This window comes from Syngnathus leptorhynchus, chromosome 17, assembly GCF_054491065.1.
Source record: "Syngnathus leptorhynchus isolate UIUO chromosome 17, UIUO_Slep, whole genome shotgun sequence".
In the NCBI taxonomy this organism is placed as follows: Eukaryota; Metazoa; Chordata; class Actinopteri; order Syngnathiformes; family Syngnathidae; genus Syngnathus; species Syngnathus leptorhynchus.
Window position 1 is genome coordinate 9,026,067 of NC_141211.1, and position 24,393 is coordinate 9,050,459.

Below are 24,393 nucleotides of genomic sequence, written 5' to 3' on the forward strand. Positions count from 1 at the left end.
GGAAAACAGATGTCACTTTTCATACGTCATTATGACAGTAACTTTTTTTCTGTAACAATTTGTGATAATGGCGGCTCGGTGGGGCACTGGCTAGCACGTCCACCTCACAGTTAGGAGGGTGCGGGTTCGATTCCATCTCCGGCCCTCCCTGTGTGGAGTTTGCATGTTCTCCCCGTGTCCGCGTGGGTTTTCTCCGGGCACTCCGGTTTCCTCCCACATCACGAAAACATGCTCGGTAGGGCTAGGCCGATTGAGCGCTCCAAATTGCCCTTAGGTGTGAGTCCGGATGGTTGTTTGTCTCTGTGTGCCCTGCGATTGGCTGGCATCCAGTTCAGGGTGTCCCCCGCCTATTGCCCAATGACGGCTGGGATAGGCTCCAGCACGCCCGCGACCCTCGTGGGGACAAAGCGGTACGGAAAATGGATGGATGGATGGAATTTGTGCAAATTGCGATTGTAATCAAGTGACTTGTCATTGACTGTAACAGTCGAGCGAATGACTTCCACTAGGGCTTCTGCACACAACTCAAATGCTTGGAACGGTTGTCATGACATTTTTGAAAATGTGCCTTTTGGTGCAGGGTCCCTCGGATGAGGTCTGAACCGTATTCTCTCGTCACCCATCGGGCTTGTGTGCTGAGCAGTAATAAATTGTTAATGGTCCTTTATTGCCCTGGGGTAAACACGTGCGTGCTTTATGGCCAGCGAGAGGCCGCTGTTACTCGGCAACCGGACGCAGGGCGGCAGGAGCATCGGCACCCCGCCCGGCTGTAAATTTGATGCATTAAGGCCTCTCCGCCACCTGCGTCACATCACAAAATCTAAACCCACAGGGCTGTTTCCTTAAAAACATGGAAGCAGAGTCCACTTTGGTACAAATGGGCACACTGGTTGCTTTCAGTCTTCCATATTTCTGTTTTGCCACTCGTACTGTAATGCACGCTGATCTAAATGAGGCCCGTTGGGTTGAGGTGTGTGCAAGTCAACTCTCCTTTTGGCATCAATTTAAATGTGCTCGTTCTGTGGCTCCCGAAGGGAAGGGGGAGCTATAATCTTGTCAACGCCAAGCATCGGCCCGGACCGAGCCTCACGAGGCAAGCTACCCGTGGCGCTCGTCCAGACATTAGAATAACGGCTTCATCGTGACAAATAATGTGACTTTGGCACTTTCCGTGCCGCCGGACACTCTGTCTCCTCATCAGCTGCTCTGCAAATGATTGACCGAGCCAGCGGGGCCCCCTCGGCCCGGCTTCCTCCTCTTGCGCTCGTCAAACATCAAAGCGCGCCAGAGCATGGCGCACCGCAGCTCGCCTTCAAGATTGGGCGCCTGGCTAGCTGCCTGGCTGGCCTGCACCTGGCCGGCGTGTGCCTCCGGCAAGCCGGGCGCTGGCCTGCGGACGTGGGCACGCTTCAGCAAGCTGCCCTACCCGGGTGACAAGGCCTTCCTGCACGGCACCTTCCCTCCGGACTTCATGTGGGCGGTGGGCACGGCCGCTTACCAGGTGGAGGGCGCCTTCGACAAGGACGGCAAAGGCCCGTCCATCTGGGACACGTTCACGCGGGATGGCAACCGCATGGCCATGGGTGACGTGGGCAGCGACAGCTACCACAACACAGCGGCCGACGTGCGCGCCATCCGCCAGCTGGGCGTCAGCCACTACCGCTTCTCGCTGTCGTGGGCGCGGCTCTTTCCCAACGGTACCCATGGGAGTCTGAACCGAGCAGGTGTGAGCTACTACCGCAACCTGCTGGCCCGGCTCAAGGAGGCCCGTGTGGAGCCTGTGGTGACCCTGTACCACTGGGACCTGCCCGAAGCGCTGCAGCGGCGGCTGGGCGGCTGGAGCAACCCGGACATGGTGAAGGTGTTCCGGGACTACGCCGACTTCTGCTTCCAGACATTCGGCCACGACGTGCGCTGGTGGATCACCATCGACAACCCCTTTGTGGTGGCCAGACACGGCTACGGGACCGGGGTGGTGGCCCCGGGCGTCAAGGGCGACCCCGACCTGCCCTTCAAGGTTGGCCACGTGCTCTTACAGGTCAGACCCTTATTTTGTCATCATTCTCTTTTGAAGGAGACGATGTCATGTTACCGTTTGAGCTTTTGCTGTCCATTTGAAATGTTAACCAACCCCTTGTTCGTGAAACCCTTACCGAGTTGAAATGTGAAACCCAAACACAGATTTGAAAAGATCATTTGTAAGCCACCTGACTCCAAACCCTAACCTGACCCAAACGATAACGAAAGAAACTCCCCAGTTCTGAGGGTTTGAAAGCACGACTGATCCCCCGTCTCGTTTGCTTTGGAGGCTCACGCGGCGGCCTGGCACACGTACGACCGCGACTACCGGCGGCGGCAAGGCGGGCGCATATCCATGGCGCTGGCGTCCCATTGGGTACGCCCGAGGCGGACGCGCGTGGAGAGCCTGCGCGAGTGCCAGTGCTCTCTGGAGCACGTGCTGGGCTGGTTCGCCGGGCCGCTGTTTGGCGACGGTGACTACCCTGCCTGCATGAAGGCCCGCCTCGGCCCCCGGCTGCCCGCCCTGGGCGAGGAGGAGCGCCGTCGGCTACAGGGCACCGCCGACTTCTTCGCGCTGTCTCACGGCGCCACCCTCAGCTTCCAGCTCGTCAACGACAGCCTGAAGTTCGGCCAACGGGAGGACTTGGACCTGCGCATGCTCCTCTACTGGGTCAGCGCCGAGTACGACTGGCCCGACATCTTTGTGGTGCAGAGTGGCTGGTAATGGCGCTCCGCCGTTTATCCCCTCTGGCATCTTTTTATGTCGCAGAGGCTTTCACTTAGGTCGACTCGTGGTCAGCGGTGATTAGCGGGGGAATATAAGTAGTGCGTACTCTTTCAGGTATGTGTCCAGCAGCACCAAAACTCAGGACCCCAAGCACATGTATTACTTGAAGAGGTTCATCGCCGAAGCTCTCAAATGTGAGTGACAGCGCCGCGTCGGCGCCCCGGCATGTTGCTGATCACGTATGCGGCGTGCGCGCAGCCATCGCGGTGGACGGCGTCAAGGTGCTGGGCTACACGGCGTGGTCCCTGATGGACGGCTTTGAGTGGCACCGTGAGTGCGGCATCCGGCGGGGACTTTACTACGTGGACTTCAACACGCCCGACATGAAGAGAGAGCCGAAGATTTCGGCTACCTTCTACAAGTAAACTCGCGTGACCTTGACACTCCACAATAAATGTAGTAGTATTATTATGTGGCGAGTCAGCAAAGAGGAAGTCGGCGTCGCGGCTCGTGAAACATTCACTTCTAGTTGATGATTGACTTTTTATTTTTGACTTTGGATGCCCCCTTCTTTTGGGGTCATGGACTGATGGCCAAACATCACCGCTAGCCAAGAGTGACGAATCTTGCGTTTGGGTTGGGGTGTTGCATTTGGCGAGTGCTGCGTTGTTGTCCGTAGCGCTGTTTCTCCGTTGCCAACAGAAACGTGATCCAGAGAAACGGCTTTCCGGAGCTTCCGGAGAACCGTCCTGCTCAAGGAGTTTTCCCCTGTAACTTTGCTTGGGGGGTCTCCGCCAATTCCATCCAGGTTAGTGGGCAACCGAAAGCTTCATCAACAAACACGTTCCATTTTGTTGCTTTTATTCGCTGAGACGGTCTGGTTCTCGTGCAAACAATGCAGATTTCCCATTTTTAAAAGAAAGGGACTCATGAACTACAAATACACTTGACATTTCCAACATCGTGATGATAGCTGACGGTGCCACTAACTGCTTAAGTGAGGATTTCACGTTTCAAAGTAATACGTTAGGCCCGTCTAGTGCAACAAAGTGCTCGGCCGCTATCTAGGTACTCGCAGGGCAAGATTCAGGGCTCTGTCCCAAACGCACCTTCTTCTTCAGGTGGAAAGCTCTCCCAGTCAGTTTGCGGACCGCAATGTGTACGTGTGGAACGAGGCCAACGGTGAGCTGACCCGACTGGAAGGTTTGCTGGCGCCGCCTGCGCGGCGCAACACGCACTGCCCTGACTACATTAGCATCAGACAGCAGGTGACCCGCAACTGCAACGCCACGTGTCTGCTGCCAAAATTGACAGTTGCTGCCGTTGTACTGTCAATGTTGGTGGTGTCAGGTGGATGAAATCCAGGCGGTGGGCGTGAGCCACTTCCACTTCTCCCTCAACTGGTCGGCGCTGGTGCCGGCGGGGGACGTGGCCCGGCCCAATGCCACCCTGCTGGCTTACTACCGCTGCTTCAGCCACCAGCTGCTGCGCGCCAATGTGGCGCCCGTGGTCACCCTGTGGCACCACACGCGTCAAGGCAGCAGCCTGCCGCCGCCGCTCGACAGTGCCAACGGGTGGCTCAACAGGTAGCCGACTTCGGGCGACGCAACGGGCCCAGATGGCATCTGACGGCATCCCATGGTGTCGGTGTGAATGAGCCCGGGCTTATGTCCAGGGAGACCCCGCGGCGTTTCACTGAGTACGCACGTCTGTGCTTCCGCGAGCTGGGTGAGCATGTGAAGATGTGGATCACGCTCAATGAGCCCAACGATGAGACGGTGAGCTACCAGGAAGCTCATCGGATGCTGCTCGCCCATGCGCTTGCCTGGCGCGCCTACGACCGAGACTTCAGGCCCATCCAGGGGGGTCAGGTGGGTGCGCCCCCGTGCGTGCATGGAACATCCTGTTCTTCACAAGCACGTTGATCTCAGGTTTCTCTGGCCCTGCACATGGACTGGGTGGAGCCGGCCTTCTCGTACAGCCGCGAGGACGTGGAACCGGCCAAGAGGGTTCTGGACTTCCGAGTGGGGTGGTTCGCCGAGCCAATCCTGGGCAGCGGAGACTATCCTCCTGGAATGAGAAGCTGGCTGCGTCAACTCAACTCACTTGAGTGCGTAGGCCGGCCATGCAAATTAATCCACGCTCAGTCAGGGGTAGACCCACCCCATTCAGTCGTAGCAAGTCGTCCATTTTGATTTGAAGCGGGCATTTGGAGGTTAAGCTGTAGACACTCCTCGTGACCCAATTTGAAAAGTCTCGTAAGTGACTGGGCGGTCGGTCCCGCTGCAGACTCCCGGTGTTCAACGAGGACGATCGGCAGCTAGTGAAGGGCACGTACGACTTCTTTGCCATCAGCCACTTCAGCACCGAACTAGTGACGCGCGCCAAAGAGGACCCGTAAGAGCCAATGCGCACCGCCGTGCCGCCGCCGTGCCGCCGCCGTGCCATGTGTTGAGCGTGCGACGCGTCTGCAGGTACACGTACACATCGGAGCTGGAGGTGCAGCACATGGTGGACACTACTTGGATCAAGTCGCCCCGGCCTGTGGTTCCGTGGGGCCTGAGGAAGGCACTCAATTGGGTGAGGCGGATGTAGGCCTTCAGGACCCGCCGGTCATTGCTTTTGTGACTGACCCTCTGAAATGGCTTGATAAGAATAAGTGGATTGAATATTTAAAATATCATAGGCAGTATATTCAGGCCAAATTTCTGAGCCCATAGTATGTAGGGGTAAGCGCGCTGATGACAACCGTCCTGGTGATTGAAATTGCAGGCCAAGGAGCACTACCCGAGCGTGAGCATCTACGTGATGGCCAACGGCGTACAGGAGGACATGGCCCGCTTCAAGGACAGCTTGAGGGTCTTCTACCTGTACAACTACATCAACGAGGCACTCAAAGGTAAGCACCCGTCTGTCTGATTACGCTGGTCCGAGGTCACTGGCCGGGTCGTGGACACGGGATTGTAAAGTCACTCACTCGACCGCGGTCGAGTGTGGTGCTCGCCAATGGTTTCTTAAGCTAGCCGACTGAAAAAGTGGTTCTTGGGGCAAAATCCAGCATGTGGAATTGATATGGAATAATTCTTCTGGCAGCAATCACCCTGGATGGCGTGAATCTGAAGGGCTACTTTGCATACGCCCTGAATGACCAGCGCGACCCGGGCTTCGGCCTGTACGGCTATGTACACGGGGAGGCGCTGGCCAAGGCGTCGCTGGCCAACTACCGCAACATCATCCGCCATCACGGTTTCCCGGCGCAGGGGGCGCCCGCGCAGAGATGCCCCCGCGCCGCCCGACCCTGCCCTGTCTGTCAGGCTCTGAGCAAGCGACCCGTGGTGGGCTTCCTGGCGCTGGTAGGCTCGGCCGCGCTCGTTGCCTTGGCTCTCATCGTTTACTACGCCTTTGGGAGGCGCTGAGGTCCTTCCTGACAGCCTTGTATGGAGGAGTGCTTGCTTGTGTGACTTTTTCGAACTTATCTGGGCCCAGTTTATTGCGGTAATCTCGTGCACTTGTCGTTGCGCTCGGATCGGCCCGTTCTCACCGAGTGCTACGCTCGGCGTGGTATCGCAAAGGTGGGGATCTCATTTGCGTAGCCTAGCTAGTGCACCTTGGCATATAATACGCATCAGTGATGCGGTGCATTTGTGTCAAGTCAATAAATGTCCAAACAATGTCATTGTCAACAAGTGACTTTTAATCTGAGCGTGCGACGGCGTCCGGCATCAGAACATCATGGCGTCCAGCCCATCCTCCATGAACTTCTTGTAGATGGCCATGAATTTTGCGGTGAAGGCCTCCAGATGGTAGATGGCTTTGCTACTCAGCTGTAGCCGGTGCTCGTAGTACGCCGCCAAGTGCGCCACCTCTGGCTTTAGCTGCCCGTCGCAGTTGTTCAGGAGCTCCCTGACCAAACCCTGCCAGGAAGAGTCCCACCTCAATTGTCTAGTTCAAATGGCGGCCAGACAAATGAGCTACATTTTGGAGTCCAGAAATTTGGTGACAATTATTCCAGCAGAGATTTTTTTTCTTCATGCGTGTCCACTAACCTTCATGATGATGTCAGCAGGGATGCAGTGAGTCAGCAGCTCATACAACCGACCTCGCACTTCCAACAATCTGCTCCAAACAGGATGAGTTGAAGTACTGAGTTGAAGTATTTCCACTGACCTTCTTACCTCTGCGGGGTCTGCTGGCTCACAATGTAGTTGGCCGTTTCTCGGAGGAACACTTCCCAGTCAGGTTCTGTGATTTCCTGGTCCGACAACAAGGGGTACCTGTAAGAGAGGCCGTCAAATCATCAAACCAGGCGTCGGAGCTCGATAGCTCCGTGGCAGACGTGTTATGGACGCGCAGGCAACGCCGGTTGTGATGTGATGGATACAAAGGGAACGGAAGGTTCGAGCCAGACAAGGAAGAGGAATGGCATCCTGGCAAGCGTTTGTAAGGCTCACCGCTGCGCCCTGCAGGCCTCACACATAAGCAGGGCCTTGCGGAGGTTGCGCCCCGACTTGTCGCTGATCCGCTTGGCCAGCTCAGGCGGCAGGAGCAGACCCTCCTTCTTACATATCGACGTGAGGACGTGACACACCTAGGGTACCGGGGGGGGAAAAAACGCACACAAGATGACTTTGAAACGGCCTCCGTTACTCCCAAGTCCTTTTTCTCTCGGGATCCCCGACCCAGCCGATGACACGGGCCGTCTCCGTGACATTACCTCCTCCGTGCTAGGCAGAGGGACACGGACGGCCAGGCAGCGACTGCGTATGGGCTTGATGAGCCTGGAGGTGGAGTTGGCATAAAGCACCAGGCGGCAGGTGGTCATGTACTTCTCCATGGTGCGGCGCAGAGCGTGCTGAGCATCCTTGGTTAGGCGGTCCGCCTCACTGAGCAGAACCACTGGCAAAAAAAAAAAAAAAAACGGGCGACGGGGTCACATCACGCATGCTCCTAGAGTTGGGTGGCGCCTGCTTACCTCACCTTTGAACACTCGCTGCGTGCCGGACTGGATCTGCTGGGACTGCTGGGACTGGGCCATGGTCTTGATCAGTTCCTGGATCACCACGCGGTCCTGATTGCCCACGTCACTGAACAAAGGTCAACGTGTTGCTTTCAGCCGAGTCAGGAAAAGAAAGGAGGGCTGCGCTCACCGTAAGAGCTAATGCATTACCTGGGGTTGACCTCCAAGTGGTAGTTGCTGGCTATGGTGTTGATTTCAATCTTCTTCTTGGAGGGAGCCTACACACACACAGACACAGAGGTGAGCTTGCTGTCTTGGATGTTTACCCCTGTCACAGAAACCGTTGCCCCAATTGATGTTCTCACCACAATGGTCTGGTGCTCGATGCGAAGCTTCTCCACACCGGCGCCATAGAGTTCCCTCAGCAGACACATGATACGGGTCTTTTTGCCCGCCCCTGAAGGACCATACACCAGCAAGTGCGGGAAGTCGCCGCATTGAACCTCAAACACACACACACACACACACACATACTTTACATGTTGCTAAATCACTCACATTATTTTGGCACCTAGGACATGCCCATGTGAGGGAACACACTTTCAGTTGCACCTAGAATAATCTTATTGTCGTTTGCTTTTTCTGTAGGTGAAGGGGAAAACAGTTGTGTCTTTTACAAGTTCAACGATACTAAAATGCAAAGTAATACAGTAATCGCCCATGTTTGCTGCAGTGCTGATAGGGATTGAGACCTGCAGCAAATGGCGAAATAAAATCAAAAAACACGGTCATGGACTCCTTCCTAAAATGTTTTGTAACTGCTTATAGATACCACAATTGGGCGGCAAAGCACTACTTTAATATTTGACGTACCTAGAACGGTACGATACGCAACTCCCAGAGAGGTGAAATAAAGAAATCGCTTTCAATAGGTCGAAAAACGGAAGCTATATGTGAAGCGCTTTGATGCAGCTGTTGTGAAATGCGCGGTGTAAATAAAGAAAATGATTCATAATAATAATAATAATAATGAATAAACTATTGTTTTCTACATGGTATTAGCTTAGAAGCTAAGCCACCAAGGCCGAACTTGTGCCTGTCTTCGTGCCATCCTCACCAGGTTCTTGAGTTGGGACGCTTGCCCTTTGTGGTAATCGAGTTTTCCGAGCGACGTGGGTCGGTATTTGTCTACCCACAAACTCATTTTGGTGTGACTAACGGCTGCGTTTCTTATAGTCAGCTAAAATATTTCCCGCGGAAAGGCTTGTTTGTAGTTTTGGCTCCTGAGTGAACGATTCGTTCAACAAAAAAAAACACGAATCCTTTCAGTGAACGAATCACTTCCGAAAGTGATTCGTTCTTTTTTTTTTGTTCATATGACTTCAACCAGTAAGTGTCAGTAATGCGCATTGAAGCTGGTGCCACCTCACCGTAAAACAAAACGAAGAAGAAAATGACGTAACTTCGCGTTCACGAACGAGTCGTGAATTGCATTTCCCGTTCATCAACGAACGAATCAGTGAGTGAACGAATCAGTGAGTGATTTGCATTTCCGGTTCATCGCGCGAACGAATCAATGGGTGAACTGCCTTTCCGTGCATCAACGGGTCAGTCCGTGAACGTGTTGCGTCTCCTAGCGTGTTAACTAGAATGTAGATTTACGATTTGCTTCTAGTAGCTTTTAAATCATCTGTACGCATATATATGCCGTAATATTGTTATCCAATATATCGACTGCAGTTTCACATTAGATTGCTGGTTTGAGATGTACTATGTATTATTATTATTATTTTTATTATTATTATGTTGAAACTTGTCTGGTGTTTTATTCCTTGTTTTTATATTCGCCAATCAAAACATAAAAATCTGACATTTGGTTAACTGCTTTATATGACAATATGTATACGTGTTTTACATTATTATATGAGTTGGTGCCCCCCAAAACAAAAAGATGTCGGCATAACGGGTTTTTTTTTTCAACCTTTTATTCAAACACATTTGGTATATTAACACCATCAACTACAAGCCAACAAATACAAAATGAAAACATCAATGTCGACATAACGTGTGTCGGCTGGCAATGGATAGCGGCGATGCTGTCTGTCACTCATTCGTGAATCTTCGCGAACGACCAATCAGCAGCGAGTGATAGATGGAGGAGGGACTTTACGAGTCAGTGACGTAATTTCCCGTTCACGAACGAGTCAGTGACGCAACTTCCCGTTCACGATCTCATCAGTGTCGTTGAATTGTCTGATGTGTATGGGTTGTTTTCACGGGGTGTTGAAAAAAAAAGAGAAAACGGATCAGTCGGGGGTGATTCGTTGAACGATTCGTTTGAACGAATCTTTTGAGTTAACTGATTCTAAAGATTCAGTTCAACTAAAAGAACTGGAATTCCCATCACTACTTGTTTGCGCTACGACTTCCGCTTTAGGTACGGAAAGTGAAAAGGGTAACGGATAACTACAACGCGCGAGCTATTTACAATTTCTACCAGTCGTCGACCAGATTTGGATTTCTGAGAAAGAGGACACCTGTTTTTTGGGGGGGGTTTCATCGGTTGATCAGTGCATGTTATGTCACAAATGACATGATGTATAGCAATTGCATTTTTTGACCCGAATAACACAAAACAACATATGTACAATAACAAAAACATAAATACACTTTCAAAAACAAATGTACACTGACAATTTAGAATTTTATGGTGGTACACTAAGTTAAAAAAATAAATAAATAAATAAATAGATTTTTACAATTCAAACACTGAGCACATTTGCTCATATGACAGCAAAAGCCCAGCCTAAATCTTCTGAATATATAACAGTGATATTTCTTCAAAATATTTAGGTTCTAGTAACTCATGGAACCAAAAAACCGAATTGATGGAATTTTTCAAGCATTATGGAGCACTCATCGTCGACGTTGACGACGTCCTTAAAGTTAAAAAGTTAAAGTCCCAATGAATGTATTCCCTGCATAAAGACAACAAATGACAACTGATTTGATCATGCGTGAACCTCAATGCAACGTCGATGCAGCGTTTACATTGATGACGATCTGTATCAGATCGGGAATAATCATTCTCTGTGTGTCCACATAATGGCGCTGTTGTCCTGCCAACATAATTGATACATCCAGCTATCATCCGGACATCGGACTCTGCATTTATCCTTTTATTTGTGTATCAATACCTCCATCCACCTCTCTCGATAGCCATCTAAAAACCCACCAGGCATCTTTAAATTCCCTTCAGTGTCACTGATCACTGACCTTCATCATCCAATGAGCTTCTTCAACCAATCCAATCATTTACGTTGTCAATCAGTCCATCCACCTCAATTGGACATCCAGCCAACTACTCGACTGCCCAGCTTCAGTATTGGCGTATCAATATAGCCATCATCGATCCACCCATCAACCAGCCATTAATCAGCTATCTGTCGTTCATCTTTCCATCCATCCATCCATCCATCCATCCATCCATCCATCCATCCATCCATCCATCCATCCATCCATCCATCCATCCATCCATCCATCCCCTCCATCCCCTCCATCCATGTCGGAGTTATTCTCTGTCACAACCAATCAGACATTAACTTCCAGTCAAGTGCACGTTGCCCACTTGTGTCACTTCCTGTCCACTCTGGCAAAGCCACTTCAAACCAACACTCTGCAAGCCTGAAAGGGGACCGAGCTCTTGGTGAATGGATGCAACAAAAGGAAGGGCAAGAGTTTCAGCCAATCAGCAGCCAGAGTCAGAACACAGGCGCCCTGCAGGAAAGAACCCTTTGTCTTTACCCAAGACAAAGCTTCATAAGCCTTTGTGTCATATGACAAAAGAGTGTGACACGCTCGCCCCCCCACACACACACACAAAGTAAGGCCAGAGAATATCACCGCGATGGAGACCCTAACCGCATCTCAAGGAAGCAAGAGGCGGCTGCGTGTAGTGAAAACCCATTCTGACATAAACACACAGGCAGGCACTTGCAAACGCAGACATCCTTTCCTCTCATTGTAAATTGATCTGACTTCCAACAGTTGTGACCTGCTGGAGGAAGGAATGCATCTGGGCAATAAATGCACGAAGCAGTAGGCTACTAGAAATAATTAATGGTATTTTATTGATTTGTTGTTGTATTCATTTATTGTATCCCCTTAATGGACGGAGTACTAATTGTGTGTCATATAAAGAAAATGTATCTAATTAATAGATTCTACGTGGTTAAGTGAAAGAAGTACTGCATCTTTTATTGTGTCCAATTGTGTAACAGTATTTTCTTGAATATTTCTCATATAGTGACGGCATCAGTCGTTTGCACTGGTGCAGCTACATGCGCGTGCACGCGCGCCTCAGGACTGAGGACGCGAGCTCCCAGCAGGGTGTTCGAGTGCGCATGCGCGGTCAACGGCGGCCAACCGCAACCAGGGGGCGTTAACATGGCGCTGTTGGACTCTGGCGTCGACCTAGCTGACTGACAGAGCGACCGAGCGAGTCGTACGCGGCCGGGAGGAGAGAGAGCCCCCCCCCCCCCCCACACACACACACACACCACCATCACCCAGCCGTATGAAGCCGAGCACGGTGCGAGGACAGTCGCGTCGCTTGTGAACGTTTGCTCGTTCCCAGTGCGGTTCCTCCCGCGTGGTGGATGTGTTTGTCTCCGCTGCCGCGGAGCCTCAGCTTGTAGGGCAGGTGCTAGACACCCGTTCCCGTCCCCTCATCTGAAAAGAGGGGTGGGAAAATGTCGAGCGACAAGCCGCATTCGGCTTGCTCGCTGGCGGCCGCCGACTCTGCCTCCTCTTCACCGCCGCCACCGCCTCTTCCGGGGGAGAGGATGCCGTCGTCCGCCGCGGGTCCCGTGGTGCTGCCGGCCGGTGTCATCAACCCCACCGTCCCGATCAGGAATATCCAGATGAAATTTGCCGTGCTCGTGGGCCTCATCCAGGTCGGTGAGGTGAGCAACCGGGACATCGTGGAGACTGTTCTCAACCTGGTGAGTGGATCGCCCCCCCCCCCCTCGCCCCCCTTCACACACACAATGAATCCTCCATGTTTTATTCGACGCCTCTTGACTCTCGTTGAAGGGATGATGTCATTTGTTTTTTTCTTCTGTTCGTGGAGGTCAACCATTTAGTGTGATTTTTAATCGCTCAAGTGAGCGTGTGCGTCCCTCTCTCACTCGTTCCCCTCTCATCCTCCTCTTCCTCATCCTGATCAGGAGCGGCCATTGTTGACTTAATGGCGCCGATAAAAGAATGTCCCCCCCCCCCCTTTTTTCCTGCTGCCTGGTGCAGGTGGTGTCAAAATGGCACCAAAATGAACAAAGGCCCACTTAGCATGACGACGCTATCCATCGTTCTGCATCCATTGTGGTTAATAGGAGGAGGCCCGTAAGGTTTTTGGCTAGGGAGGGGGGTTTGCACAAGGCCCCATTCATGGCAAAAAGTGAGGTTCAGGGTGGTACGCATGGACAAGTGTACAACACCCCCATCATTGTTAAAGTGGAGCTTGTAATGCAGCCGTCACCCTATCAGGTTTGAATCCCGCTTTTTTGGCTTACGAAAAAGGCGCTGCTGCTAAGCTACGCTATGCTACTCCCCTTCCTATATGCATGCATCATACATACATACATGCATGCATGCATGCATCATACATGCATGTGAGCGGCCATGTTGTTTTTAGCTCAAGAGCTGACCTCAGGCCGGCCATGCTTCTTGATGTTTTTGTCTCCTCTTTTGGCACTGTGGCCTATTTAAGTGAAGGACAGCCAGCAAACAGCTGGACTCTACCATTTTGCTAGTGCCCCCCCCGCCCCCCTTGCTCTGCTCCTCCCAGATAGACCGACAACTCCCTCCCTGTGTTTCCCCCCGCCCCCTCCAAGAAAAATGCTGCACAGGCTCATCCAAAGCGCCGGTCGACCAAGGCTGTGCCGTGCATTTAAAAGCAGGTGGAAAAGCAGTGGAGTGGGGGCTCTGGGGAGAAAGTGGGGGTCTCTGGGGGAGGATGCGGAGGTGGAAGGATGCTGCGGTGTGCCGGGAATCGTGCTGAGGAAGCGCAGGGACCAGGTCAGAGCGGCCGCTTACGGCTAGATGTCATCTGAGTGCTCGCAAATGGCAGCTTGGAGAGGTGCGCTGATGCTGAGTCTACTCCCGTGCCCGCCTGATTGAACAGTCACTTTGCCTTGTTGCTAGCGTCCACGTGCAAAGTGTTGTCGGACGCCCGACTTTGCGCTCGTACCTCTTGGAAGCGGGCCCATAAGAACACGATGTACTGTGTGCTACGTGATACGCCAGTCAAAGTCCTCAGAAGCCGAGAAACGCGTGCCTTCGTTCTGTGTTGCCGGCGACCAAAAAGCGTGAAAGGAGAGCGACTTGCGTAACCATAAAAGACGGGAGAGCAAATTCCGAGCGAAGGGTGAAAAAATGGGTCACGCCCACTCTACGCCGTTCAAAACCCGCCCCTCTTTCATCATGACCCCGTGGGTCCCTTTCGCACAGTCCATTAACACCCGGAAAAGAAGACTGGGGGCAAAGTTGACAACTGGAGCCAGGAACCACCATGCACTCCACTGGATTGCCACATGCAAGCCAGGTTCTTCCTGAGTTCACGTTCCCAGAATGAGCGCTGCTCCTTCCCAAACAGGACAGCGACAGACGGACTGGCTGTGTCCAGTTGCTCATGGTTCGCTTTCTTAATTAAGACAAAGCGGAAGGAAACCCTCAAATCCGCTAACCCCATGACCGCATAGGCGCCGCCGACCGCTGTATCGATTGTGTCACAGCGGCGTAACCGATGGCCCGTCGGGTATCCGATACGCTCGCCGTGCGATGTGTGGCCGAGAGCAAACGAAGAAAAAGGGTAGAGGCGCCCCCCCCCCCGCGCACGCAGTTAGCTGTTATTGCTGGTGTCCCGGTTGTCACGGCAACCGTGCTCTCAGAGTGCTCACAAGCGGACGCTGGGCCACCCGCTGCCGTCTTGCGCTGCCGTTTTTGCTGAAAAAGGCTTTCTCCGTGCCCTTAATCTCCTCTTGGCTAAGTAGGCGCTGTATCTATTGTTCAAACTGCTTGTCTTTGTTGCAGAAGCACTCACTTGTTCTTTCAGTGCCCTTCGTCTGGTCTCGGTTAAAATGAGAGCAAAAATGTCGCCATTGTCTCCTGTTGGTTCCAGCGGGCGCTTTCTTGCCGCCCTCCATTTCTTGACGGAAATGCGACAAGAGATTGCAGTCTTAAACTCCACGGTCTCCATGTGGCAACACTCACTCTTCTGGGTGACCTTAGCCTCCTGTTTTATTGCTCAAGTTTGATCCAGGAATTTCTCTTTTGGAGTTATCCCCCACGCTCGCATATAATGGTACGGTCCGGTCCTCTTATGTCATCGTCCATGTAGCGCGTGTTCTGATTTGTGTTGGCCTCTAAGCATTCACTTTGGAAGCGTCTTCAAACATCAAACTCGAGCAGTGTGTATTTTTAGATGTGAAAAAAGGACTCGTCATCGGTGACTTTGCTGTGCGTCGCCCCTGCAGGAGGCCACCTCTTCCTCCTCCTGCCGTGGGTCTGGCTATCCCAGACAGAGAGACAGAGAGAGAGAGAGAGAGAGAGACACAGAGACACACAGAGAGAGAGAGAGACAGAGACACAGAGAGAGAGACAGACAGACACAGAGAGAGAGACAGACGCTCTTGTAGCCCAAATCATTGCCCTGTAGGGCTGATTTTCAAATCGTACTGGCCTAGTTCGTCTTTTTACCTCGGCTTTGCACATGCGTAAGCACGTGCTTTTCCTTGAAGTACCGTAATTTTCGGACTATAAGTCGCTCCAGAGTATAAGTCGCACCAGCCATAAAATGCACAATAATCATGATCGAATCTTTGTCCTTTATGTAAACAACTGCCGTGCTGCTGACATCACTTGAAATTCAAATTACAGCAATCCCTTGCTACATCGCGGTTCGTTTATCGCAGTTTCCCCCTTTTTCTTTTTTTTTTGGACAATTTTTGAAAAAATTCACATCAGTATAAGTCGCCCCACCACCCAAACTAAGAAAAAAACCGCAACTTGTAGTCCGAAAATTACGGTATATCCAAATGTTGTCGTTCATCACGCTGCGTACCGCGGTGGTAGGAGGCTCGATGCTAACACACTGCTGCGTGCACATTGGCATGCGCATATTAGAGGTGTGAACCATGCGCTAGCTAACCGTATCTTTGCTCCAGGAAATAGACTCAAGATTCAAGAAGAATTTATTCGCCGTGTTTGAGCGTGCCAAACGAGGAATTTGACTTTGTTACATCACAGTCTCTGTTCAACATTTAGGTGACTAACAACACTCAGGACATGTGAAAATGACAAATGACAATATTCTCAGCCGTCCCCTGATCTTAAACTCCCATGAGGGCAAGGAAAAACTCAAATCTCCTGCCCATGATTGCAGCTATGATCCCTCCTCACATCCATGACACTTTTGTGAAAGGTTAAACAAGGACAGAGCTCCAGTGCTCGCTCTCTCTTGCAAGTTGTGTCAAAAGAAATCGGAGCATCCACGAGGGATGCACCCCATTGACAGACGAGCAAAAACACAGTTGTCACTCGTGGGATATAATTTCTCTTTTTCGTGTCAGTGCTGGTGACTGGCCGACTGTTAAGGATTTTCATCTTGACAGATGATGCCAATGCAAACCATTTTGGGAAAACACACAATCACGATTTGGTCTTTGTTTTAAAGCTTACATATCACGTTTATAATTTTTTACGTTTTACTTACTCGGTTGTGGTATATATATATATATAAAGTGGAACAGCGATGCTTTTGTCTGAATTCCTTGTTTTGATAGCATCACAGGTTCCTCTTTTATACAAATGAGATACTTAACACCCCACTCCCTTAAAATATGTCTTGTCCATACAACCATACATAACTTGTAACAAAATAAATCCCCTCACAATATGTAAACAAGCACTGCAGTCAGGTTAACCAGTAAGCTAATGCTAGCATTAGCGAGAAGCTAACGAATGCATTTAACACATTGTGTTCCCCAAGAATAATACAGCACCTACGATGCAATTCATCTGATACGACGACTCAAAATACACCCACGTGAAGCGAAAACATTGAGCAGACAGCTCAGCCGAAAGACTGATGCTATTGCTATGAAAACGAGGGCATCATAAACAATAGATAATCATATGAAAGTGAAATACAGTTCATTATTTTGGTGTCATCTCAAACTCATGGCTTTACCGTGTCCGTCGTTTCCATTGATTGAAGGAACAGAACCATCAATGAAACATAGTCTTTCGGTGAAGCCATCTCTATACTGACAAAATAGCACTCGTCCTTGAACAAGCTGGACTTTGCCCACAGATCTGGGAACACTGCTAGAAAAAATGAAATTTGACCAGGCACTTCTTTGAGGTTCTGGTATTGGGGGACAATGCAATGAGTTGTGTGGATTGATGCCTCCAACAGCGAAACATTTTGATCTCTCCACTTCGGCATCCTTGTTTTGTTTTGACTACAAAATTCTCTCCAAGTAATAAAGATGGTGGATTTGCGAAACAGTATGGCCACACCCATCACCTTGTTTGGTAGTCCTGCCCCAAACGATGCGACATAATAGATAAAACTAGAATATGTAATAGAAAATGGAGAGAACTGAACGGAGGAAAAAATAGCCCCTATACAAATCATTAAAGTATCTGTGCAACACCTGGAGGGATAAATGAGACTTTTCTACAATCTCGGAGACTCCAAGTGCACAATAAAATGAATATAAAAGCAAAAAAAGTTCTCAAAGTAACAAAGTAACAACTCCAAGTATCACTCTTCATCTTTTATATTTCATCTTATGAACAAAAAGCTCAAATGGAACCCAGACCTTGTCCTTGGGCAAATAACCATTTTATCACTTGCATTGATAGTTAGCGCCCAGGTCAGCTGTTAATCGCCTAGTAGTAGAGTGTCCGCCCTGAGACTGGAAGATTGTGGGTTCAAACCCCGGCCAGCCGGGTCATACCAAAGACTATAAAAATGGAACCTCCCTGCTTGGCACTCAGCATTAAGGGTTGGAATCGGGGGGTTAGATCACCAAATGATTCCCGGGCGCGGCACCGCTGCTGCTCACTGCTCTGCTCTCCTCTCCCCTCCCACAGTGGATGGATCAAAATCGCACGGGGATGGGTTAAATGCAGAGGACAAATTTCACCCACACCCAGATGTGTGTGTGTGACGATGATCATTGGGACTTTAACTTCTGTCTCGCTGCCTCCACACCAACGACGAGATGGACAGAGTTGAGTGTTTTGGCTTTTTTGCGGCAGCGGTGACTCATCTCGCCACCCTCCCCCCGGAGCGTCCATAATGAAGCTAATGTTTACGTCCCCCATGAGCAGTCGTTCTGTGTGAAGCTGGCCCCCCACCCCACCCCACGCAAAATTGAAGGAAAATAGTCTGTTTCGTTTGTGCTGGATTGTGCCGTAAAAATGTTCGTTTGTGCAGCAACGGTTTTCTAGGTATAAGAGATTATTTCATAGGTCATCCAGAGTTCACCCAGCCCCCCATCTCCTCAAAATGAACCTAAAATGGTTCGTTTGTGCTGGTTTGTGCTGCAAAAACTTTCCTTTGTGCTGCTACGGTTTGGTAGATATTTAACATTTATTTTATAGCGATGATGTCACCCAGCCTCCCATTTTCCTCCAAATGCACTCAAAATGGTACCGTTCGTTTGTGCTGCAAAAATGTTCATTTGTGCTGCTACGGTTTCATATATATTACACATTTATTTTATAGTGATGACGTCACATAGTCCCGCCCCCCATTTTCCTCCAAATGGACCCAAAATGGTACCGTTCGTTTGTGCTTTGTTTGTGCTGGTTTGTGCTGCAAAAAGTTTCTTTTGTGCTGCTACGGTTTTGCCGATATGACACATTTAATTTATAGCGATAACATCACTGTATTTCATCGCAAATTTCAAGCTCCTGGAATGCTCCTGGAATGCTCCTGGAATGCTCCTGGAATGCTCCTGATGCAGGACGAATACAAGGTAAATATGTTCTTAGCCCCTTTTTTTTTTCTTTTTAGCTTACAGAAAACTTTCACTGCGGGAAATGGCTTTTAGTACGAGGATATTTCTGTCATTATGTTTATCGTGTTCATTGATTTCCTTGTTATCAATAAGCCTAAACACAGGATCAATTTTTTCAATTACATCTGACGTGAAAAAGGTTCACCGCAACCTAAATACCTGGTGAGTCTGTCTGTTCCAAAACATTAATTAATGCAACAATTAATACATGTGTGTGAAATTGATGTGAGAATGTGAAAAAAAATAACTTGAAAACGTGAAAAAATAACTATTTGTCAAAGGGAGCATTATCAACACTTCAAAACAAAAGAGTGAAAAGAATGTGTGATGCTACGACTGTCAAAGAGCCTGACAATGTCTGCGCTACTTCTCAAACTGAATTAGTATACAAAAGGGAAAAAAAAAAAAAAATCTCATCCTGAATGCATCTACTGACAGTCTTCCAATGGATGACAACGCAGTTGAAAACTGGAGAGGTTTAGCGGTCCCAGCGAAAAAAAGAAAGATAACTTCATAACTCCCTCCTTGTCCTGAATGGCTGAAAAGCCATTTCCCGCAGTGAACGTTTTCTGTAAGCTAAAAAGAAAAAGAAAAAAAAGGCTAAGAACATATTTACCTTGTATTCGCCCTGCATCAGGAGCATTCCAGGAGCTTGAAATTCGCGATGAAATATGGTGACGTCATCGCTGTAAATTAAATGTGTCATATCTGCAAAACCGTAGCAGCACAAACGAAATTTTTTGCAGCACAAACGAACGGTACCATTTTGGGGCCATTTGGACTAAAATGGGGGCCTGGGTGACGTCGTCGCTATAAAATTATTGTTAAATATCTACGAAACCGTAGTAGCACAAACAAAAGTTTTTGTGGCATAAATCAGCACAAACGAAGCACAAACAAACCGGACCATTTGGGGTTCATTTGGTGCAGATGGGGGGCTGGGTGAACTCTGGATGACCTATAAAATAATCTTTCATAACTAAAAAAAACATAGCAGCGCAAACGGATATTTTTGCAGCACAAACAAAACAGACTATTTTCCTTAAATCTTTGTGTGGGGTGGGGGGCCAGCTTCACGCAGGTGGGCCCGTTCGCGTGGAGGACGGCATGTTAGGCCAAGGCGTCCTCTTGGGAAGTTGCTCTTTGGTGGCGGGTACCTTTTCAAGCACGCAATCAATCGTGTCTCCAGCTGTAACTGAGAGGCGGCAGAACCAAGAAGTCGTCTTTTCGTTCAATGGAACGCCGGCCGGCCGGTTGGCTGGGTGGGTGGGTGGGGCAGCGCATAACGGTGCCGTCACGTGCACGCTTGTAAAGGTCGTATCCACGAGCAAAACAAACAGCTTAGCGCTGGCCGAGTAGCAGCTGCCTGCCCCCCACACACACACAAGGTCCCTGATGCTTTTGGGACAACCTTTCACCTTGCGTTTGTTTATCTCCATGCGTGCATGGTCCCACTTTGACACAATCCTGATTTTGCTTGATGTGTTTCAAAAAAACTTTGTCGCTTGGAGCAAACATTGCTTGCCTATTTCGTTCGACGATTACAGTAAATGAAAATGTATTTTCTTGTGCCAAAACAGCAACACCGGAGGGGGGAAACGGTCTGGATGAATACACTTAACCCCCCCCCCAAAAAAAAACCCTCAACTGGCCACCCAACAGCGTGTTTGCCCCGCTGTCAATAAAAGTTTTGCGAGAACATTCCCGCTTTCAGCGGAGGTTGGCGCCGATGCTGGCAAAAATGTTGTGTGCTTCTCGCTGGCATGTGACGAGGCTTAGTGTGACTAAGCCGCTTGGGCCAATCAAGTCGCGGGCGGACATTTGCGACTGCAATGTGTGTGTGGGTCCGATTGGGACAGAAAAAAAAACATGCAGTCTGATCATGGGATGTGTCGCCGCGACAGCAGTAAAGCATCCGTTCAGACGTAGGGAATGGCCAGGACAGCCCCCCCACACCTGGCCAAACGTTCGGGCGGAAGGACTGGCCAGCCCCCCCCCCCCTGGCCAAACGTTAAGTGCGTAATGTGAGGTGTGACGCGGCGTTCACAAACGCCTCTATCGCCTCTCGCGCTGTATTGTTGCACCAAAGTGCCCATCGATGGCACTCCAGCGGCCGAGAGCGGCGGGTGTGCGCCTTGTGGACGAGCAGTCTAATGGCGCTAATGGCTCTTTAGATGCGGCGCCGCCATTTGCATGAGCGCAGCGGCTTGCTCGCGTTGCGCCATTCTTCCCTTTTCTGATGCGTCAGCCTTCCGATACGGACGTCGTGTCGGGGTGGTATTCTTAATATCGCCGTTGCTGCAGAAACAAGGAGCTTCTTATTTTTGAAGATCTACATAAGACGCACCGTCGGCACGGTCGAACTGACAGCGTGGCAGTCTTGCTGGAGGATGTTTGCTTTGGCGGCGAGCGCAGAGCGTTGGCGCTCAAAGCGCCCGCTGGAGTTGCGCCTCGGCATGGTTAGAGAGCCCCAGGCGAAAACAACACATCACATTTGCTCACCATTCCCTACCGTGGAAGTTGCGCCCTGTGGCCGCGACTTATGGTCCCTCTCTGCCCTCGCCAAGTTGACGACCAATTCGGGCTTGATTCAGCCACTTGCCCAAAGTCCTGTGGACAGGTCAGGGGGACAGGTCAGGTCTAGCCCATTCAAGATGAATGCGCGGTCCTTCTGCTTTGCTCCCCCCTCTGGCCAAAATTACTACTGCATGTATATCAGAAAACATTTGGCGCTTGATGGTATGAAGTAGGGTTGGGAAGATTCACCGATATGCATCGGAAAATCGATACGACCTGTAAGATGCAGTTGCGTCGTATCGTATCGCACTGGATTGCATTCTTTTCAAATGAAATCGTACCGTATCGCAGGAGATGGGAGAATCCTATCGCATCTTATCATTGGCAATTCCATGACTCGTGAATGCATCGAATCATTGGCAGTGTGTGGAGATATGTATCGTATCTGTTTGATGCTGAAGATTCCCATCCCTAGTATGAAGTCCTATTTTGTACCACTAATGTGACTCTCGTGAGGGCGGCGCTTCATTGATTGATTTGATTCATTTTCCTCCCAGTGTGCTGCATCGCGTGGTTCTTTTGGTTAAATTTCATGACGTCCACACGCGTGTCCTCTTAGTTGGACGGTCACCACACTTTGTGGCCCATGCACTACGTCCAGACTGAAGGCTGCGCTCTCCCGCAAGCGCAGGAGGAATGACGCCACCAGGCCGTTTGTCAGAACCCTGTTGGAGCAGCTCAGCTTGCGGAAGGTGGAGGCCATTTTTAAACCAGGCGGGCGTCCATTGACAGCTTCTTTTGTTTCTTTTGAGCGTGTGTGTGTGCACGCGTCTGCGTGCGTGTGTGCACTTGTCTGCTTCTGTGTGCGCACGTGTGTTCATGTCTGTTTCTCTCCGCCCTCGTCTGGCCACACGTGACGGTTCATAATTTAGCGTCGTAATCTCATTGAGGTTGAAATTTGGCAAATTTAAGAGAGAGTTAAGTGGGCTGCATTTTTGAACATGTCATTGAGGTGAATTGTTGACAAGATTTCATCGGAACTTGATATTTCAGTTTTATTAGCGGCAGATGAGTTGCGTATTTCTGTCGGGGAAATCGACTGGCCAAGATGCTCGAGTAAGCCTTTCCTCAACTTTGACCGCTCTGGGGCCCTCAGTTGGTGGGTGGCGAGTTCGACCTGGAGATGAACTTCATCATCCAAGAGGCGGAGAGCATCGGCTGCATGGTGGAGCTACTTTCGCACTGCGAGGTGACGTGCCAGGCAGAGATCTGGAGCATGTTCACCGCCATCCTGCGCAAGAGCGTGCGCAACCTGCAGACCAGCACTGAGGTGGGCCTCATCCAGCAGGTGCTGCTGAAGATGAGCGCCGTGGACGACATGATTGCAGGTGGGCTGACACATTCCCAGGCGAATATTTCTGCTTCTTTGAATATTCATGGGGGGGGGGCTTTCTTTTTCTCTGATGAAAGTAGCAAAGCAGTTATGCGCTCCCCATGTGCTTGCAGACTTACTGGTGGACATGTTGGGCGTGATGGCCAGTTACAGCATCACCGTCAAAGAGCTGAAGCTGCTCTTCAGCATGCTGAGGGGCGACAACGGCATCTGGGTGAGCACGGCCCGCTCCGGTGCATCGGCCACGTTCGGGTTCATTTTGGGGTCTCCGCAATCCTCACAAAGTTGTCAAGCCAATACAGAGTGTGCGGAGTTTACTTCATGAGCCACTTAAAAAAAATTTTTTTTTTGACGTGCACTCGGCAAACATTCCACAGATCCAACCCCTGAAACCTTTTTCATTTTTATCCACATAGTCTTATGGCCTACTGTAGTTTTTTGTGTTTTCTGTGGGTTTTACTGTGGCACTTTGAGAGGTGTCTGGCTAATGAAATGGATGATGATGATTACTGAAGCAAACGCCAAAAGCAAGCAAAGCAAAAGTCAAAGCTAGCAAAGCTTCATTGCTCAAACAAGCTCCCTGCACGACAGGCAGACGTCTGGATCCAACTCCCGTATTGACGAGGTAGACGTGATTGAGGGTCTTATCGATCAGTGGCCTGCAGCGGGGTTGTGACGTCGCGCCGCCGTGTAGCGATTTGTAAACGTCAATCTCCCCATCACAGCCCAGACATGCCATCAAGTTGCTGTCCGTGCTGAATCAGATGCCTCAGCGCCATGGGCCCGACACGTTCTTCAACTTCCCCGGACGCAGCGCGGCGGTACGTGATTTGTGACTCGGTGGCGCCGGCCGGATTGGCAGCGCCCGCTCGGCTCACAAGCGTCTTCCTCCCCTTCTGTGTTCCCACAGGCCATTGCTTTGCCACCCATCGCCAAGTGGCCGTACCAAAATGGCTTCACCATCAACACGTGGTTCCGCCAGGATCCGCTCAACAACATCAACGTGGACAAGGACAAGCCGTACCTTTACTGGTGGGTCGGCGGGGAACCAAAACAGGCCTGGGAAGGGAGCGGACATTGATCCATGAGCATGTAGTGTCCGATGTGCGTTTCCTCGGCAACGGTTTGTCAGGTGGCGACGGCCCCCTCCTCCGTGCCGCTCGGTCTTATCGCAAACAGCAGCTGCTCTCTCTCTCGTTGTCCATCTTGTCATCGCTCATCCTGTGCGTGACGATGATATTTTGCCTCCAAGAACCCTTGAGAGTTCTTTCCAATGATAGCCGGCAGTCAAATGAATGTTGTTGCCTCGCCGGATGATTTCTCTGACTTTGCCTCTTTTTCTGTCACTTCGGCGTCTGCCGTTCCTGCTTTGCAGCTTTCGCACCAGCAAAGGCATCGGCTACTCTGCGCACTTTGTGGGCAACTGTCTGATCGTGACCTCGCTCAAGTCCAAAGGGAAAGGCTTCCAGCACTGTGTCAAGTACGACTTCCAGCCCCGAAAGGTGAGCACGTGCTGAGCAAGAAGCCGCTACCGTCACTGTCTGACGCGGGCCGTGTGCCTTTCAGTGGTACATGATCAGCATCGTGCACATCTACAACCGCTGGAGGAACTCTGAGATCCGCTGCTACGTCAACGGCCAGCTGGTCTCCTACGGCGACATGGCCTGGCACGTCAACACCAACGATGTAA

General features: G+C 50.6%; 3 protein-coding genes across 5 annotated transcripts in view; 2 read left to right on the forward strand and 1 right to left on the reverse strand.

Moving 5' to 3' along the window:
* The first annotated feature begins 121 nt into the window (after positions 1–121).
* Positions 122–6,432, forward strand: kl (klotho). Its single transcript, XM_085936701.1, has 13 exons — positions 122–2,038; positions 2,309–2,739; positions 2,861–2,940; positions 3,005–3,167; positions 3,449–3,554; positions 3,868–4,014; positions 4,097–4,332; positions 4,422–4,617; positions 4,678–4,856; positions 5,036–5,143; positions 5,221–5,326; positions 5,519–5,645; positions 5,840–6,432. Exons 1-13 carry the CDS (start codon positions 1,292–1,294, stop codon positions 6,160–6,162), a joined length of 2,949 nt encoding a protein of 982 aa, XP_085792827.1. The 5' UTR covers positions 122–1,291; the 3' UTR covers positions 6,163–6,432.
* Positions 6,425–11,156, reverse strand: rfc3 (replication factor C (activator 1) 3). Of its 2 annotated transcripts, none has more exons than XM_085936710.1 (9): positions 10,980–11,156; positions 8,069–8,206; positions 7,914–7,981; positions 7,724–7,830; positions 7,461–7,642; positions 7,198–7,334; positions 6,922–7,020; positions 6,793–6,862; positions 6,425–6,660 (listed from the first exon to the last, which is right to left on the reverse strand). In XM_085936710.1, the coding sequence occupies exons 1-9, from the start codon at positions 11,016–11,018 to the stop codon at positions 6,469–6,471; spliced, it is 1,032 nt and encodes a 343-aa protein (XP_085792836.1). In that variant the 5' UTR covers positions 11,019–11,156; the 3' UTR covers positions 6,425–6,468. The 2 variants fall into 2 exon arrangements, with proteins under 2 accessions (XP_085792836.1, XP_085792835.1); XM_085936709.1 differs by lacking the exon at positions 10,980–11,156 and adding an exon at positions 8,821–10,962.
* Positions 11,157–12,021: 865 nt separating this feature from the next.
* nbeaa (neurobeachin a) overlaps positions 12,022–24,393 on the forward strand; it is a 31,911-nt gene continuing 19,539 nt past the window's right edge. For both annotated transcript variants that reach the window (XM_085936692.1, XM_085936691.1), the window contains exons 1-7: positions 12,022–12,706; positions 22,467–22,698; positions 22,817–22,917; positions 23,429–23,524; positions 23,614–23,735; positions 24,079–24,205; positions 24,270–24,389. In XM_085936692.1, the coding sequence (XP_085792818.1) occupies positions 12,455–12,706; positions 22,467–22,698; positions 22,817–22,917; positions 23,429–23,524; positions 23,614–23,735; positions 24,079–24,205; positions 24,270–24,389 (1,050 nt within the window). In that variant the 5' untranslated portion in view covers positions 12,022–12,454. The remainder of the gene's footprint in view (positions 12,707–22,466; positions 22,699–22,816; positions 22,918–23,428; positions 23,525–23,613; positions 23,736–24,078; positions 24,206–24,269; positions 24,390–24,393) is intronic.